Source organism: Chiloscyllium plagiosum, unplaced genomic scaffold (assembly GCF_037043375.1).
Source record: "Chiloscyllium plagiosum isolate Xiang-an unplaced genomic scaffold, Cpla_swu_hap1 HiC_scaffold_6, whole genome shotgun sequence".
NCBI lineage: Eukaryota > Metazoa > Chordata > Chondrichthyes > Orectolobiformes > Hemiscylliidae > Chiloscyllium > Chiloscyllium plagiosum.
In genome coordinates, this window is record NW_028270144.1 from 95,279,576 (window position 1) to 95,299,150 (window position 19,575).

Genomic DNA, 19,575 nt, shown 5'->3' on the forward strand with positions numbered 1-19,575 from the left:
ACTCTGATCTCCAGCATCTGCAGACCTCACTTTCTCCATTCTGGGGGAAAAAGTCTGATGAGCCTTTGTATTCCCTTTATGGCAGTAATATTCTCCTGAGGAGAAAAAAAATAAAAACTGCGTACAGTACTCCCAGGTGTGGTCTTACCAGGATCCTATAGAATTGAAGTAAGGCTTCACTACTCTACTGAAATCCTCTCCGAATAAAGGCTGACATTCCCAATTGTATGATGCACCTGCATGTTAGCCTTCATTGACTTAATAATGATGTACAGGCCCCTTTGTGCATCTACATTTTTTTCCCAAATCTTGCCATTTAAGAAATACTTTGCACATCTGATCCTCATGCCAGAGTGAAAGACATAACATTTTTTTCAAATTATATGCTGTATGCCATACCTTAACTGCTCACTAGGCCTGTCCGAATCCTCCTGAAGCTGCTTTACTACTTCTACCAAACACACATTTTGCCTGTTATCTACAAACTTGGAAATATTATATTTGAGCCCCATATCCAAATCATTGATATACACTCTGACTGGGGCCCAAATACTGATCTTTATGGTCCCTCACTATTCAGTCTACCAACATGAGAATTACTCCTTTGTTCCTTTTGGGATTTTTTTCGGTCTCCTGAAAATCCAGTTATATGATGTCTCTTGATGCGGTTTACTAACTTTGTTTGTAACAACCTCTGAAATGCTCACAATAAGTATGTTTAGAAACAACTTCAATTCACAAATGCAGCAGCATCCAATTGGGAATGTTAGCCTTTATTAACCAACTGTTCATTTGTCGCATCCTTTACAATAGATTCTAGCATTTACCCTATTTGTGTTGTCAGGCAAACTGGCCTGTGGTTCCCTGTTTTATCTTTTGTTCTCCTCGTAAGTAGTATGGTGACACTTGCTAGCTTCCAGTCTGTAGGAATTATTCCAGAATCTATTGAATTTTGAAAAATGATCAATCATTGCTTATCTGCGGAGCGCTGTCTCCTGTCAGTCTGGGCATAAAGATGAAGTATGGATGTACCAATTTGCACTATATTGGGTAATGTGTTTGACCTGGCCACATTGGTTGTAAGCTGTTCTGAGATTAATTCAAATATTACCATTTAGTTTGAGAGTTGAGACTGCATGCTGCTTCACGAATAGATTAACTTTATCATCTAATAAGCTCTTCTTCCAGGCAGTATTGATTGCATCAGTACATTTGTGAGCACACGGAGCGAGTTAGAAAATTTTCCTCTCGATGGTCTTTCACCTGCTTGAAAATATTACACATGAATAAGTTGATATGGAAGATCATATAAAATTGAATGGAGTTCCCAATGTTGAACAGATCATCAAGATAACATATAAAATGAAGAATGGTCAATGGAAAAAGCAGATCTGTCCCTCTCTCCCTCTTTTCCTTCCTCCTACTGTGGAACCTTTTTTCTAAGCAGCTAACTTGCACCCTTGCTTTTCCTTCGGATGCTGATGTGCAAAATGCATTATTTGAAATCTTCATAGTTGTCACCTTGCTTAATACTGCATAGTAATCTATTCATTTTAGTACAAGCTTTAGCATTTTTTTATTAGCTTTATAAATTATAATTTTTTTTTGTATAATTTTAAAGAAATTTTGTGGCTTTGCACGAAAGTTGAGTTAAAAGTTTAATGTTAAAACTGTGTAAAACTGGAGTCTATGTGGTCTGTATGTTAGCAGCAAGTAATGACAAAGTTGAGGCGATTGCCTTGAAGAGTAAGCAAAAAAGTAAATGACATCTGAGATGAGAAAGAAATGTTGTCAGGTAGCACAGAAATAGACAGTCCATGCTGCACATAATCCCAAACTAAGCTAGTCTCACTTGCCTGCACCTGGCCCACATCCTTCCAAATGTTTCCTATTCATGTACTTATCCAAATGTCTTTTAAACGTTGTATTTGTGCCCTCATGCATCCATTCCTCGGGAAGTTCATTCCACACATGAACCGCCCTCTGTGTAACAAAAATTTGCCTCTCGTATCTTTTTTTAAAGTATCTCTCTCTGCTGACCTTAAACATGTGCCCCAGAGCCTTGAAATCCCCCATTCTCGGGAAAATATACCTGCTATTAACCCTATCTATATCTCTCATAACCTTTGTAAACTTTTATAAGGTCACCTCTTAATTGCTTAAGCTCCAGTGAAAAAAACCCAGCCCATCCAGCCTTTCTTTAGAACTCAAACCTTCCCTACTGAGCAACTTTCTGGTAAATCTCTTCGGAACGCCCTCCAGCTACTCTGGAATATATTGAATTTAAGTTTGGACTGTCTGTAAAAGATGCTGACCACTGACATTTCCTGCGACCAGTCCATTACTCACCTCAGGGGAAAATATTTAAACTAAGTGAGTAAAGTCAGAACTTATGACACTTAGACTTGCTGTAGTAGTTGAGTGATTTCTCTTTTTCCCTGAATATTTTATTTCAAAACTAATACCCAATATTTTTTTCTTAATATGTGACTGCAGAAAAACTGTTATCTTTGCTACCTGAGTATGTTGTTCCATACACTATTCACCTCCTTGCGCATGATCCAGATTATGTAAAGGTGCAGGATATTGAGCAGCTGAAAGATATTAAAGAGTAAGTGGCCATCTATCTATACTGTTACATTGCAGTGTGAACAAAATAATTCTTAATTGTTGGTTTACAAACCAATATCTGTGTGCTTATTCTGTATATGTTATCCTAAAGTTGGTCAGCTCTATTGGCTGGACAGCTAGTTTGCAAAGCAAAGTGATACCAATAGCATGGGTTCAATCCCTGCACCAGCTGAGGTTTCTATTCAGGATTATCCTTTTTATCTTCTGTCCTCTCCTGAGGTGTGGAAACCCTCAGGCTAAATCACCACCAGTTATCTCTCTGAGAGCAGCCCCATAGTCTGGTAGACTATGACTACTTAGCATTTTATTTATAATCCTCTTAATATTTATTCTTATTTCCCAAATTACTGTGCATCCATTTCTGTTTTCTTCAGTTAGTTAATGTAATGGTTAGTCACTGAAACCTATCCACACAAACTACAGATTTTTTTTAACAACAGAATGAAATTTTGTTAAAAGCAAAATACCACTGATGCTGGAAATCTGAAAAAGAAACAAAGTAATGGAAAAGCTCAGCAGGTCTGGCAACATCTGTTGAAAGGGAAACAGAATTAACAATTTGAGTTCGATATGACTCTTCAAAATTAAGAGAGTTTGGAAAAGGTGGTGGTTATGTTTTTGACATATGGGAAGGAGGAGTGAATAGAACAAATTTGAGAACAAAAGGGAAAGAGGTTGTGAAAGGATTGATAGAAATGTAAAATAGGCACACATGAAGGTGTAAGAGAAAATGGTCTAACCTATGAACAACCTCTTTGTCTTTTGGTCTAGGCACCCTTCTAATCTGGTCTACTCAGTCCTTCTCCTCCTCCACCAACAGCATTAAAAAGCAACTTTTTCCAACTCGTTTTGGTTCTGAAGAAGTTGTATTGGACTCGAAACTTTTTAACTCTGTTTCTCTCTCCACAGATGCTGACAGAAGTTTATTACCCTCCTCTGTGAACTGCAGCTAGGAGAGAAATTGAAAACCACTTCGGTGTCTTCTAAAATAATTTTTTTTCAATAAGTTGCACAATTCTACGTTCATCTGAACTGGAAATGAAGCTAATAGCTTGAAATGTTTAGCATACAATAAATCCAAATTATAAACAGCTTTCCATTACCAGTACAGGAGTCTGCAGTCACTTCCTTTATGATCAATGTTGGATTTAGGCTACTGTTCTGGAAGAACTCCACATTATCAAAAATGATAGTATGTGTATATATAAATTATACATCTTTCATCACAAAATTGAAATGCACTTCTATTTTGAAATGATTCTTGATTGACAAGGAAATCAAAAGATATCGGTAAAGTTGCCATAATCCTACCAGACCATAGTCTGCTCTCTCTGAGGGAGATGACTGATGGTGGTCGAACCTGAGGATCGTCATGCCTCAGGTGAAGGGAGAGATTGAGAAAGAGGGTCCTTCATGATACCTTCAACTAATGTGGGAATTGAACCCACAATGTTGACTTTCCTCTGTGTTGCAGGAAGGTGGAATTGATGTCACATTCATTTCCTTTGGTCTTGTCAAACAGCAAAGCAGGGGGACTGAATGGCCTACTATCTGCGCCTAATTTGTATGTTCCTGTCATGATTGTAACAGGATTGCAATAACTAATTAATTTATATTTCTTCAGTGTTTCACAACCAGTTAGTTACTTCGAAGTATAATAAGACCATAAGATGTAAGAACAGAATTAGGTTATTCGCTCGTTGCATCTGTTCTGCCATTGTGAGATAGTAGCTGATCTGATAATCCTCCACTCCAGGCTCCTGTCTTTTGCTATAATCCATGATTTTCCTTACTGATTAAAATCTGTGTATCACGGCTTTGAATTTAACAAACAGCCAGCCTTGACAGTCCTCTATAAGAATTCCAACACTCTGCAAGAAGAAATTACTTCTTGCAATCTGAAACATGCAACCTCTTATTTTGAGATGATTCCCTCTGGTCCTAGATTCTCCCACGGGGAAAACAACTTTTCAGCATGTATCCTGTCAAGTCTTGTGTGTTTGAAATAAGACTCTTTTTTTTGGTTTTTATAAATTGCAACTAGTACAAGCCTGTACTATTCAACTGCTTCTGGTATCAGGCAGGCAACACAATCTTCAGGACTTTTGCTCATGGCTGCATGGCACAGTATCCATTATGCCATTCCACCGCTACTACATTGCTATTTCCATCACTGAGGAAATAGTGTGGTGTGCTGTCTGCAGTTCACACTCCAGCTCCTCACCTTGGATCTAAAGTTCCTCAAGCTGCAAACCCTTATCACCGATGTATTTCCAGCAGTTTCCTCATGTTGCAACAACACATCACATGTCCTGTCATCATTGTCATATTTGATTTAATTTATCAGTTATGTAGTTGGTATTCCCCACTCTTTACATTTCACTAATGATATTTCGCTTTTAGCTCAACATGGCTCTATTCATTGCAGTGAAAATTGCTGGAATTAAAGCAGACTCTTTGGAAACAAATCAGAGTTGACATTGTGAATGATGACAAGTCAGAATTAATTTTCATCTTAACAATAGGATATTGCTTTTAGCCATGAGCTTTTAAAACTCAAAGAGGGAGTTTTAGTTGAAATAAGTGAGCTCTCATTCTTAAAACTTATTTTTCATGATGCCCTTTTAGAATTTAGCAAATGCTAAAGGTTCAGCACATTTTTTACACTTAATTGTCAGAACGTGGTTGACCTTTTAAAATGTGACAAAAGTAAAAATAATTTCCTTATCCCTTTAGGACAATATAATCATGTATTGGTTAACTAATTTTAATATGCAACTTCTTTATTTAAAAAATGTATTTGAGTCCTGGATAATGGAATTCTTGTGGACAGTTCCTGATTCTGATTTGGATGTTGAGATTAAGATTTCACACTTGTAAAGCACAGGACCTACATATATTCTTAAATCCATAATGTAGCCTAGAGTAGGAATAACCGCTACTGAACCCTTCAGATTAAAAGAAGTACCGATTGAATTTTTTAAATTGTAGTGGGCAGAATATTGCTTCTATTTTTTTCTATTATTTGGGACTGCATCTGAAAAGATGCAATGATAATTCCAGCCAATTCGAGGAAAGAAAGAGTTCATGTTAACATAAACTTAACACATTTCTCAAATGTCCCACATTGCGTCATATCCAGTTAATTAACTATTTGCATACAAATAGTTGTCATTTGATTGTCATAACTGTTGTGAGGTGGTTTCCGTTTGAAGGATTTTATTCTTTTGAGGTGGGAGGAAGTTGACTAAAATAGATGAGAGCTGCAATTTTCAAGCTGCCAGTAATATTTCACTTGAGGGCCATTGCATGGGAATGTTTTGAAAGCTGAACAGTGATTCACATGACCACCAAATAGATTTCCTACTGGCTTGAAAGAATAGGTCATGTTATTGGTTATGAAGACTTTTTTTGTATTGAAAGTTTTAAAATAAATGGAAGTTTTCAGTTGCTGTTTTATTACTTGCTTCCACTTCAATCCAGAAATGAGTATGTGAGTTTTAGTCTTGTTAAAATTGGAAGTTGTTCATCTTATTTCAGAAATTAGATTTTTAAGAAATATGATAATTTGTCACTTTCTTGATTTTTGATAGATGTTTATGGTTTATGCTTGAAATACTGATGGTTAAGAATGAAAACAACAGCCATGCTTTTATCAGAAAAATGGTGGAAAACATAAAGCAAACAAAAGATGTTCAGGGCCCAGATGACCCAAAGATGAATGAGGTTCGTCTTTTATATTTTGCAAATATTTTGAATAATTCATATAAAGCATTTGAGATTTTCTAGATAGTAGCGTGTTATTTTACTGTGATAACATATACAGAGGGGTCCGTTCAGTTCTGTTGGCTGGACATTTGGTCTGAGATGCAGCATGACCAGCTGAGGTTACCTTGAAGGATTCCCTTTCCAACTTCTCCCCTCTTCCTGAGGTTTTAGACTCTCAGGTTAAATGACCACCAGTTGGTTCGTTCTAATGAGAACCTCCTGTGCTCAAGTCAGAGAATGGCAACTTGAAATATATGCAAGCATGAACACATTGAAACAATCTTAGACATTTTTAGCACAGAAGAAAGCAATTTGTTCCTTTGTGTGTATGCTAGGTGAAAAGTAGTTATCCAGACTTCCCACTGTGCAGCTCGAAGGATACAAGACCACATGTGATGAATGTGTTTCACTGTACCACCCTCTAAGGCAGAAAGCTACAGACATCCACCAGTGAATATATTCCTCATCAACTCCTCTTTTAATCTTTCTACCAATTATTTTATATCTATGCCCGGTAGTGACCCCATTAAGGAAAATGGCTCATCATCATCCGATGAGTCCCCTGTAAATTTTGTACTCCTGAGTCATTGTTGAAGTGTCACTATAAGTTCCCAGCTGATAGAAATATTGGATAAGTCAGATTCCAGAATGGAACATACACTTAAATGCATATCATGGAGCTCAATACTGCTGCCAGTGTACTTTTCTAACAAAAGAACTTAAGCTCATTGCAGAAAAGAAAACCTTGAACTATATTATAAGAACTATTGGAAGAATATCATTACCAATATCAAAGTGAAAGATCCACCCCTTCTTACTCAGCAATACCCTTAACAGTTACTCAAACCACCGTAAAGTGTTGCCCATATCTCCAAGCTAAGCTTCCTGCTGAAGTTGCATAGCTGAATTTGTTTACTATTGCCAAATGCACGCATGTTCCGTAGATGCTATTTTCTTTAGTTAATGTTTGCCCCTGAGACCCTTAAAGAAAACTGCTAATGTAACTCACAGCTCACTTTTGATCTGTGAACTCACATTTTTAGCTTGTAAGAGATTTGCTGTTCAGATAGCTCCCAGAAGAAGAAGGTTGACTTCTACGGCAATCAGACGCTATTTTCGTGCCCCCCACCACCACCTCGCTTGCTTGCTCTCTGTGAATACTTTGGTCAATATCTATATCAGTAACCATTTAACAATACTATCAAGAAATATTATTTATGTTCAGATAAATGTCTAGATAACATCCACTTGGTAACTTAAATGTACTTTGAACATAATTAATCTGCAAAGCTTACATCTGTGTTTCTTTTTAGAAGTTGTACACTGTTTGTGATGTTGCGATGAACATTATCATCTCTAAAAGTACGACATACAGCCTGGAGTCTCCAAAAGACCCAGTCCTACCTGCTAAATATTTCACTCATCCTGATAAGGTGTGTACACTTGATGAATTTTAGTAAGTGTCACTTAATTATCTAGAAAAGGTTCTCTGCTCATCGATAACTAAATATACATATCTTAATTGCATTTTAACAAAAACAAATGAATACATATTAGGTGTTCAGTTACATGTGTATCAGCTTGCAATACTTTTCCAGTTTAATGCATTAATCCGAAAAGGATCGTGTGAAGGAAATATCATATTGCATTACATCATGCTTGCACAAACATATTTCTGACCTGCTTGAAGTCATTCTCCAAAAGGTTTTTGTGCATGTGGAGCTTTGGGTGATGGGTCAGGTGGAGGGCCTTGGCTGACCATCTCTATGCTTGGTCATAGAATCATAGAGCTGAATGGCATGGAAATAGACCCTTCGGTCCAACTCGTTTATGCCAGCCACATATCCTAAATTAATCTAATCCCATTTGCCAGTATTTGGCCCACATCCCTCTAATCTCTTCCTATTCATATGCCTATTCGGATGCCTTTTAAATGTTGTAATTGTACCGGTCTCCACTACTTCCTCTGGCAGCTCATTGCATACACTCACACCACCCACTATGTGAAAAGGTTGCTCCCTTTTAAATCTTTCCCCTCTCGTTTTAAACCTGTGCCGTATAGTTTTGGACTCGCCCACTCTGGGGAAAAGACCATGGCTATTCACCACTCATGATTTTATAAATCTCTAAAGGGTCAAAACTCAGCCTGTGACACTCCAGGGAAAATAGCCCCCGCCTAATCAGCTTCTCCTACCGAGGAGACAGTGACCTAGTGATATTATCACTAGATGTTAATCGAGAGGTCCAGCCAGGTCCTGGGGATCGAGGTTTGAATCCCATCACAGCAGATGGTGTAATTTGAACTCAGAACAATCTGAAAGTAAGAGGCTAATGATGACTGTGAATCCATTGTCGATTGTAGGAAAAACCCATCTGCTTCTCTAATGTCCTTCAGGGAAGGAATCTGCCATCCTTAACCTGGTCTGGCCTACATGTTACTCCAGACACACAGCAATATGGTTGATTCTTAACTGTCCTCTTGGCAATTAGGAATGGGCAATAATTGCTGGCTTGGCCAGCAATGCCCTCATCCCATGAAGAAATAATAATAAAAAAAAAGTCAAAACACTCCAACCCTGGCAACATCCTTGTAAATCTTTTCTGAACCCTTTCAAGTTTCACAACATCCTAGAGCAGAGAGACTAGAATTTCACACAGTATTCCAAAAATGGCCTAACCAATGTCCTGCACAGCCACAACATGACCTCCCAACTCCTATACTTAATGCCCTGACCAATAAAGGCAAGCATACCAAATGTAGCCTTCAATGTTCTGTCTATCTGCGACTGCAGTTTCAATGAACTATGAAACTGCACTCTAAGGTCTCTTCGTTCAGTAACACTCTTCAGGACCTTACCAGTAAGTGTACACGTCCTGTCCTGATTTGCCTTTCCAAAATGCAGCAGCTCACATTTGTTTAACTTCTGTCTGCCACTCCATGGCCCATCGGCTCAATTTTGGTGTTATCTGCAAAATTATTAATGAAATATCATATGTTCACATCCAGATCATTTATCTTAATGACAAAACAGGAGACCCAGCACTGATCCTTGTGGCCTCCAGTTTGAAAAGCAACCACCCTGCTATCATATAGTCATCTGCTTCCTTTACTCTTCCTCCTCTAATCTGTCTTCTATTTCAGTTCTTGCTTGTTGTATTACTGGAATGTAGTTTGGCCTTACATGCAAGTTAAACTTTCAGCTTGAACAATACCTGGGCCCCTTGCCTATATCCTGACCCTGTCTGCTGTTTGTTTTGATCAATGAGAATGGATCTTCATATCAATTTGACTTAGCAGGAAAGTGCAGAAACATCCAAGTCTAAAGTGTTCGAATGGAGTACGCTTTACGGCTGAGGTTCTGCACTTTATTTACTAAAATTTTAAAATAACTTAGTATGGCCTATAGCTCCTATCCCATTGCTGCTATGACCTTCTGAGTTTGAGTATCTTACTTTAACATAATAATGATCTAATTTTACTCTGGGGTTTAGATTATCACCTCGTCCCTTCCAATTAAGCTTTTTAAATATTTATTTGGAGAATGTGGGTGTTAACATTTATTGCCCATATCCAATTATCCTTGAGACGGTGATAGTGAGCTGCAGTTTTGAACCGTTGCAATCTTTTGAAGCAAGGACACAGACACTGTTGTTAGGACAGGAATTTCAAGATTGTGAACCAGCAGCATTAAGTAATGACAATATAGTTCCAAGTTAGGATGTTGTATGACTTTAAGGGAAGCTCGCATGCAGTGATGTTCCCATGTATCTGCTGTTCTTGTCCTTCGAGACCATAGAGGTCATGTGTTTGGAAAGTGCTGTCACAGGAGCTTTGGTGAGTTGCTCCAATGTATCTGGAAGATGGTACACACTGCTGCCAATGTGCATGAGTGTGAAGGTTGCGGATGCCGTGCCAGTTGAGCACGTTGCTTTGTCTGAGATAGCGTCAAGCTTCTTGAAGTACTTTTGGAGTTCCATTTATCCACTGAAGTGGAAAGCATTCCATCACACGTTTGTGCTTTGTAGATTGTCAACAAGCACAGGGACAACATGAGGTGAGTTACCTCACTGTAGAAGTCTTGGCTTTTGATCCATAGTGTGCATATGACTGGTTGGTTGAATTTGTTTTAATGGTAACTTCGTGATTTTGATGTGGTGGATTGAACCAATGATAATGTTAATGAATGCCGAGGAAAGATGGTGAGACTCGTTTTGGAGATTGGCATGGCCTTGCACTTGTATGATGTGCATGTTACTTAGCACTGGTCAGCCCAGATCTGGATGATGTCCAGTTCTTGCTGCAGTGAACAGGGACTTGTCAGTGTTGGTGTATTAATGCTTGGCCCAGAACATGATGCAATCATCAGTTCTGAGTTGTAATGGTTGGAAGATCATTGATGGAGTGGCTGGACCTAGGAACTCCTGCTGGGATGCACTGAAGCAGAGATGATTGATTTCCAACAACCTCAACCGTTTTCCTTTGTGCGAACTATTGGTCCAACCAGTGGATGTTTACCCTCTGATTCCCATTGACTCTAGTTTAACTGGAGTTCTTTGATGCCATAGTCTGCTGAATACTGCCTTGATGTCAAGGGCAGACACTCGGGTCCAGCTCTTTTGTTCGTGTTCTGACCAAGGCCCTAATGAAACCAGGAAATTAATTGCACAGGCAGAAGCCAAACAGTGCTACTGAACAAATTATTCCTTTGTAAGTGCTGTTTAGTAATACTGTTGACCATCATTTTATTGCTGGGGAGTAGCCTGATAGGGCAGCAGTAGTTTGGTTCAGATTTGCCTTATATTTCCCGTTTTGTGCACAGCATAATTGGGTAATTTTCCACAATGCCAGATAAATGCCAGTTTTGTGAGCTGTATTGGAACAGCTTGGCTAGTGGTGTGGCAAGTTCTAGAACACAGGAGATTCAGTACTATTGCCACTATCTTGTCAAAACCCATCTTTTGTGCCTCCAGCCATTTCTTGACGATCACATGGAATGAATCAAGTTGGTTGAATATTGACATCATTCGTGCTGCGGACATCAAGATGAGAACAATGTGGACCATCGTCTCGTTTCTGGCTGAAATGCTTTAGCCTGAACTAAAGGTCATTTAAGGATGGTGAAACAAACGAAAAATACCATTCTGAAGAAGTAAAACCAGACTAGAAACGTTAATTATGTTTCACTCTCCATGGATGCTGCCATACCTCTTGAGTTTCTCCAGTATTCTCTCTTTCTGGATTTTCAGCAACTGTTATATTTTGATTTTATTGAGGGAGAGGATCTTTTGTAGAGCAGCAATTCCTGTTAATTGTTTGTCCACCATCTGTGGATTTCACAGCCCTGTTTTTGCGCACTGCTTTCACTCTTTAACATGCAAATAGTCCTAGGTTGATGCCTCATTCGAAGGTATGCTCTGTGCTGCAGCTGACTTGACCTGCCACACGCTTCTTTGAACTCGAGTTGATCTCCTGGCTGGTGGTAATGAAAATTTAAAGAATGTGCAGACTTTGAGGTTAGCAGGTTGTGGTTAATTAATAATTTTGTTGCTTAATATCCGCAGTACCTCCGTGGAAATTCAGTCTTGACTTGTTAGATCTCTTTAACATTAGTTCCATTTAACATAGTGCAACACAACACAATGCAATGTATCCTCAGTATGAAGAAGGGACTACTGTCAGGCTTGCTTGAGGCATGTCCGAGATAAAGCAGAAATGTCAGGATATATGAGATTAATTGTGTGGCTGGAGTTATTCTGCAAGGAGCAGGGTTTCAGATTCCTGGGCCATTGAGACCCATTCTAGGACAGGTGGGACCAGTGCAAGCATGGGCAGGACCAGAACTTGTGCCCTGAGGGAGTATTTGCTAGCGTGTTTGGTGAGGATTTAAACTAAATTTACAGTAGGTTGGGATCCAATAGAGGGTGATAGAAGAGAGGGAAACAAGGACAAAAACAAAAGACAGAATGGGAAATGAGAAAAATGAGAAGCGGAGAATTTAAAGGCAAGTTTTAAACAACGTCACAATACCAAATATTGTGAACAGGACTAAATGTTAAAAAGGTAAGACTTCAGGCCTTAGGTCTTAATGCACTGAGCATTCACCACAAAGTTGATGAATTACTGGCATAAATATATATAGACAAATATAATATATTTGGGATTACGAAGATGCGACTGCAGAGTGACCAAAGATGTGAACTGAATATCAGGGATATTCAGTTTTTAGGAAGGAAAGACAAACAGGAAAAGCTGGTGGGGTAGCACTGTTATTTCAGGAGTTCACTCATGCAATAGTGAAGAAGGATATTGGCTCCAGCGAAGTGGAATCAGTGGGTAAAGCTTAAACACCGCGAGGTAGAAAATGATTATGGGAGTTATATATAGACCCTTTAAACTCTAGTGTAATGTAGGAGAAGGGACTAAATAGGAAATTAGAGGCAAAGCAGTAGAAGTACAGCTGTAATTGTGCATAATTTCAAATTGTATATAGATTGGGCAAATGAATTCAGTAATATTGCAATAGCAAAAGGATTCGTGCATTGTGTCCAAGATGATGGTTTTCTCGATCAATATGTTAATGAACCAACAAGAACAGGCCAACCATACTGCACTAGGTATTCTGTAATGAAAGAAGAATAATCGGCAATCAAACTGTTTGAGCCCCACAGGGAAAAATGAGCATAACATGATAATTCTTCACAACATTGGAGAGTGAAATAATTGACCCTGAAACCAGGGTCCTATATCTAAGTAAAAGGAAACTACATTGATAGCTGGTGCATTTCACCAGTGATAAATTGAGGAATATTACTTCAAGTGGAGACTGTGGATAGGCATTGGCAAACATTTAAAGAATGCATGGAAGAACTGAACAATTGTTCATTCCTATCTGGCACAAAAGTAAAGCTGGAAAGATGGCCTGACTATGGCAACAAGAAAATGAAGCTTAATATTTGACTCAAGGAAGGGACATACAATTGGACTAAAAAGAGCAGCAGACTTGAGAATTGGGAACAGATAGATTTCAGGAAAGGAGGATGGAACATAGAGTATGAGAGTAAGCATGCTGGGAATATACAAAGTGACTCTGAAATCTTCCATAGGAATGTAAAGAGAGAAACAGTAGTGAAGACAAATGTAGTTCCCTTACAGTCAGAAATGAGGAACAAAGAAATTGCCAATACAAATAATAAGGCTGTCAGACATAGGAGCAGAAATCAGGCCATTCAGCCCATCGAGTCTGCTCTACCATTCAGTCATGGCTGATCAGTGTATCAACCCCATTCTCCCACTTTCTCTCTCTGTAACCCTTGATACTTAACCTATCTATTTCCATAGATTCACCACTCTCTGGCAGAAGTTGCTCCTTATCTCCATTCTAAAAGGACTTTCTTTGCTCTAAGACTATGCCCTCAGGTCCTAGTCTGTCCTACCAATGGAAACATCTTTCCGACATCTACTCTGTCCAGGCCATTCAGTATTGTGTATGTTTCAATTAGATCTCTTCCACCCCCCCTCCTCCATTCCTTCTAATCTCCATCAAGTATAAACCCAGATGTTCCTCATATGTTAAGCTTTTCATTCCTGGGACTAGTCTTGTGAACCTCCTCTGAACACTCTCTAGTACCAGTATATCCTTCCTGAGATATGGGGCTCAAACCTGCATACAATACTCCAAATGTGGTCTGACCAGAAGTACACCTCTGCTTGTATATTTAAGTCCTTGCAAAATAAATGCCATCATTGCTTTTGCCTTCCTAACTGTAGTGGTAATGTTGGAGAAGCGATTAAACAGGAAATTAGAGGCAAAGCAATGGAAGTATAGACTCCACCTGCAAGTTTATCTTGAGAGAATCCTGGGCTAGAACTTCCAAATATCATTGTACTTCAGACTTCTGAATTTTCTCCCTGTTTAGAAAGTAGTCGATGCCTCTATATTCTTCCTACCAAAGTGCATGACCTCACACTTTCCCATGTTGCATTCCACCTGCCACTTCTTTGCCCACCCTCCTAACTTTCTGCAAATCCTTCTGCAGCCTCCCTGCCTCTTTCATGCTACCTGTCATGCTACCTATCTTTGTATCATCTGCAGATGTAGCCAGAATGAGATTTCTGAATATTTGGAAGTGTATGGTAAAATAGGGCAAAGTCAGCATGGTTTCATCAAGGGGAGATCATGCCTAACAAATCATTTCTTCATCTAGATCATTAATGTATAAAGTGAAAAGTTGTGATTCCAACACTTAGCCTTGCAGAACACTACTTGTCACCGGCTGCCATCCTGAGAAGGACGCTGCTATCCCCAATTTCTGCTTTCTGCCAGATATCCAAACTTCTATCCATGCCAGCACCTTGCCTCTGACACCATGAACTCTTATCTTTAATCAGCTTCCTGTGCATCACCTTATCAGAAGCATTATTGAAGTCCGGGTAGATAACATCCATTGGCTCTCCTTGGTCTAACCTGCTTGTTACTTCCTCGAAGAACTCTTAACAGATTTGTCAGGCATGATGAAACCATGCCCTATTTGCCCTACTTTACCATACGCTTCCAAATATTCAGAAATCTCATCCTTTACAATGGATTCCACGATCTTGTCCACGACGGAGGTTAGGCTAATCGATCTGTAATTTTCTGTCTTTTGCCTTACTTCCTTTTTAAACGGGGGTGTCACATTAACAATTTTCAGTCCTCTGAAGCCCTCCCTGATTCTAGCAATTCCTGAAAGATCACCACTAATGCCTCTGCTTTCTCTTCCTTAGAACTCTGTGGTGCAGTCTATCTGGTCCAGGTGATTTAACTAACTTCTGGCCATTCAGTTTTTCTAGCATCTTGTCCTTGGTGATGGCCACCATACTCAACTCTGTCCCCTCACTGTCTTGAAATTTTGGGACATGACTCATGTCTTCCACCATGAAGACTGATGCCAAATAATTATTCAGTTCAATAACCATTTCCTTGTTCCCCCACTACGACCTCTCCCAGTGTCATTTTCCAGCAGCCCAATGTCCACTTTTGCCCTTCATAAATCTAAAGAAACTCTTATTGTCTTCCTTTATATTACTGGCTAGCTTACCCTCCTATTTAATCTTCTCCCTCATTATTTCATTTTTTTGTTGCCCTCTGTTGGTCTTTGTGAGCTTCCCAATCCTCTGGTTTCCCATTGTCCTTTGCCACATGATATGCTTTCTCTTTTGTTTTTATGCTGTCCCTGACTTCCCTAGTCATCCTCCCCGTACCATGTTTGTTTTTCCTCAGGATGAATCTCTGCTGTGTCTCCTGAATTACTCTCAGAAACCCCTGCCATTGCTTCTGCTGACTTTCCTGCGAGGCTCTTTTCCCAGTCAGTTCTACCCAGCTCTTCCCTCAGGCCTCTGTAGTTGCCTTTATTTAGCTGTAATACTGTTACCTCTGATTCTATCATCTTCCTTTTAAATTAAATTCCATCATATTGTGATTACTGTTTCATAAGGGCTCCTTCACCTTCAGCTCTCTTATCAAGTCTTCCTCATTGCACAACACTAAGTCCAGTATTGCCCATTCCCTTGTGGGCTTTAACATAAGCTGCTCCAAAAAGCCATCTCGCAGACATTCCATAAATTTCTTTTCTTGCAATCCACTACCAACCTGATTTTTCCCAGTCTATCTGCATACTGAAATCCCCCATGGTCACTGTAACTTTAGCTTTCCTACACATCTTTTCTATCTCTTGGTGTATCTTGCATCCCAGCTCCCGGGTACCATTGGGAGACCTATACGTAATTCCAACTATGATTTTATTTTCACCTTTTGCAGTTCCTTGGTTCTACCCACACAGATTCAACACTCTGACCCTATCTGTTTCGTGCTATTGATTTAATTTGGTAAAACTGGCATATCTTACAAAAACTTGAAACAGTACTTGAGACTCAACATGCAATGTCCCAAAAAATGTTGGGGAAAGTTGGGTATAGTGAAAGGGAGGAACTGAAGGAAATTTGTATTAATAGGGAAATAGTATTGGAGGAATTGATGGGATGAAAGGCCCATTAAAAAGGTTTTCAGCAAGATATGATTAACAATAACATTCTGAAAATGAAATGTGCAGTGAAAATTGGGAACTGCTGTAATTCTGCATAAAATCTGCTAGAATACAGTGCTGACATTAAGTAGAATGTAGGCCTGTTACTAATTTTGTTTAATCTTTGTCGTGCTTTGAAATTAAATGTTGTTATCATTGTGAATAATTTGGAGGGAAATTGAAGCTTTGGTATACTCCAAAATGTTGGAGAGTGTAGCAGCGTATCACAAAATTAGGAGCTCAGACACCCTTGTCTGACTGTTGTTATCTGAAAGTATGGGCTTCATAAGGAATATTAATTATAATTGCTCCAGTTGGTTTGGAGAAAGCATTAGGTAATTACAAAACTTGCACTTGCATGTTGATTCTCAACAACAATTTTAAGTTTGAGGAAGATATGCCACTTTTAGTTTAGCTCATAGTTCAAAATAGAACAATACATCTTTCAAACTTGTAACTCTTCTGTTGTTCAGGTAGAGAGCTCTATTTGAATATTCATATTGTGTTTTATTTTGCTCCCAAGTGTACTTCTGTTTTGGAATTTCTGTGGAGTAACACATGATTACCTCACAGATGCTGATTTCAAGGTAGAAAATTGCATAATTTTTTCCAGTTTACTATGCAATGCTACTTCCAGTGAAGTCTGCTTAAAATAAAAACTTTCTCAAGTTTTTTGTTTTGTTTTGTTTTTCAGAATTTCAACAATAGCAAAAATTATCTACCTTCAGAGATGAAAGCCTTTTTTACACCTGGCAAGGTAATGTGATTTTTGAAAAATTCTAATATACTTGTAAACATCTGCTACATCCCTTCATACAAATCTACAAATTTTATGCTGAATTCTTCTTTAATTTTTAATCTGCACACCACAGAAACTGTGGCCCTTTGAATTTTCTTTAATTCTTCTGTACTTGTGTGGTATTTTGGGTAAGCAGGATGCTGCCACCATCCCCCTCTGCCCTTGACTGGGGCTGAAAATCTATTTAATTTACTATGGTCGAGCAATAGCCGCTAATGCGTCTGACAAGCTTCTTGTTATCTTAACAAGGCGTAGTTTATTGCATGACAGAATTTGGGAACAGTTACATTAACAAGTTAAACATTGCTCCTAAGACTGTTGGGAGGCATAGGTGAAAATATGTCCATGTTGAGATCCAGAGCAATTGCCCCAAATTCCCCACATGTCTGCATAATGTAATTAAATTGGGTAGAGCTTAATGGAGTTTCCAATATATTTAACCTTTCAGAAGTTGTCTAGCCATAAAAATCTTAAGCAAATTTAGATTTTTTTAAAATTGCGTACTTTGAAAGTGGAATGCATACCTCATTTTAATGGAAATTCAAAACTGCTATTTTGTAATTGACAATTTGATGCTGGTCAGCATCTCCAAATTTAATCATTACATTTTTTTTCTTTCACACAGCCGAAGGCAACTAATGTTCTAGGTGCAGTAAATAAGCCTCTGTCATCAGCAGGAAAACAGGCACAGACCAAGTCATCACGAATGGAAACTATGAGTAATGCCAGCAGCAACTCTAATCCCAGTTCTCCTGGAAGAAGTAAAGGAAGGTATAGTGGGCTAAATGTGAATTCTATAATAGGCAATAACACCGATCCACAATATAAGCTTGAATGGACTTTTTGTCAGGAGAATCTGTTTGTGAAGTTCACTGCTAAGATGAAAGTTTTAATCTTTTTAGGATAACCATTACATTTCCGCTGTAGTGTCAAAATTATTTTGTGCGGTAGACAGATTAGACCTGTAGAAAATCAGAGCAACAGTAGGACATTCAGCACTTCAAGTCTATTCTGCCATTGAATATGATCATGGGCTGTTCGTCCAAATCAATATCCTGCTTCTGTTTTCTCTCCATAAAATTTGATCCCTTTAGTACCAAGGACTGTATCCAACTCCTCCTCGATAAGATTCATGGTTTTTTGCCTCAACTGTTTTCTGTGACAGAGAATTCCACAGCTCGCCACTTTGAAGAAATTTCTGTTCATGTCAGTTCAAAATGGCCTATCCTTAGATGGTGACCACTGGTTCTGGACTCCCTGGTCACCAGAAACATCCTTTGTGCATTTCTTCTGTGTCATCCTGTTAGAATTTTATATGATTTTGCCTCCCCAGCACCAATCATCCCCAAACCTAGAAACTGTTCTTCTAAACCACAGTGAATATAGTCTTAACCAATCCAGAATATCTTCATACCTCAGTCCTGCAACCCAGGGCATCAGTCTGGTAAGCCTTTGTTTCCCTCCATAACCAGAACATCCTTCCTAAGGTACAGGAGACCAAATCTGTACACCGTACTCAAGGTGTGGTTTCACAATTTACAATTACTTTGTATTTATAACACTCTTTACAATTACGTGGGCAGCAGAGTGACTGGGTGAGTAGTTAGCATTGCTGCCTCAGAGCACCAGGGAGCCAAGTTCGATTCCAGCCTTGGGTGATTGTGGAGTTTGCACATTCTCCCCATGTCTGTGTCCCCTTCGGCCTTGTGCTATATTGCCCCGTAGTACCTCGAGGTGTGTGGGTTAGGTGGATTCACCATGGTAAATATAGGGTTATGAAGGAAGGGGGCTTGCTCTTCAGGGTCATTACAGACTTAATAGGCTAATTGACCTCTTTCTGCACTGTAGGGATTCTATGACAGTTGCAGCAAGACATGTTTTTCTGTACTCAAATCTTTTTTTCTATGAAGGCCAACCTAGCATTTCGTTTCATCACCTCATGTTGTACCTGCACGCTGAGTTTCAGCTACTGGTGTACAATGTCATCCAGATCCTGTTGCAGCTCCCCTTTTCCCAATCTATCCCCACTCAAGTAATAATTGCCTTCCTGTTTTTTCTACCAAACTGGATAATCTCACATTTTTCGATTTTTAAACTTCACCTGCTGCACATTTACCCACTCATTCAACTTGTTCAAATCAAGCTGAAGCATTACTGAATCCTCATCATCGTTCACCCCTCACCTAGCTCAATATCATCTGCAAACCTGGAGATTTTACATTTAATTCCCTCATTTTAATGATTTTATATTGTGAATAGCTGGGGTTCAAGCACTGGTGTCTGTGATACCTCGCTTGTCACTACCTAGCCCATTG

At 39.0% G+C, this 19,575-nt stretch overlaps 1 protein-coding gene across 1 annotated transcript in view; it reads left to right on the forward strand.

Moving 5' to 3' along the window:
- pds5b (PDS5 cohesin associated factor B) overlaps positions 1–19,575 on the forward strand; it is a 233,973-nt gene that overhangs the window by 189,365 nt on the left and 25,033 nt on the right. The window contains exons 26-30 of the mRNA XM_087988236.1: positions 2,497–2,611; positions 6,225–6,357; positions 7,713–7,832; positions 17,156–17,218; positions 17,886–18,031. Of these exons, the coding sequence (XP_087844362.1) occupies positions 2,497–2,611; positions 6,225–6,357; positions 7,713–7,832; positions 17,156–17,218; positions 17,886–18,031 (577 nt within the window). The remainder of the gene's footprint in view (positions 1–2,496; positions 2,612–6,224; positions 6,358–7,712; positions 7,833–17,155; positions 17,219–17,885; positions 18,032–19,575) is intronic.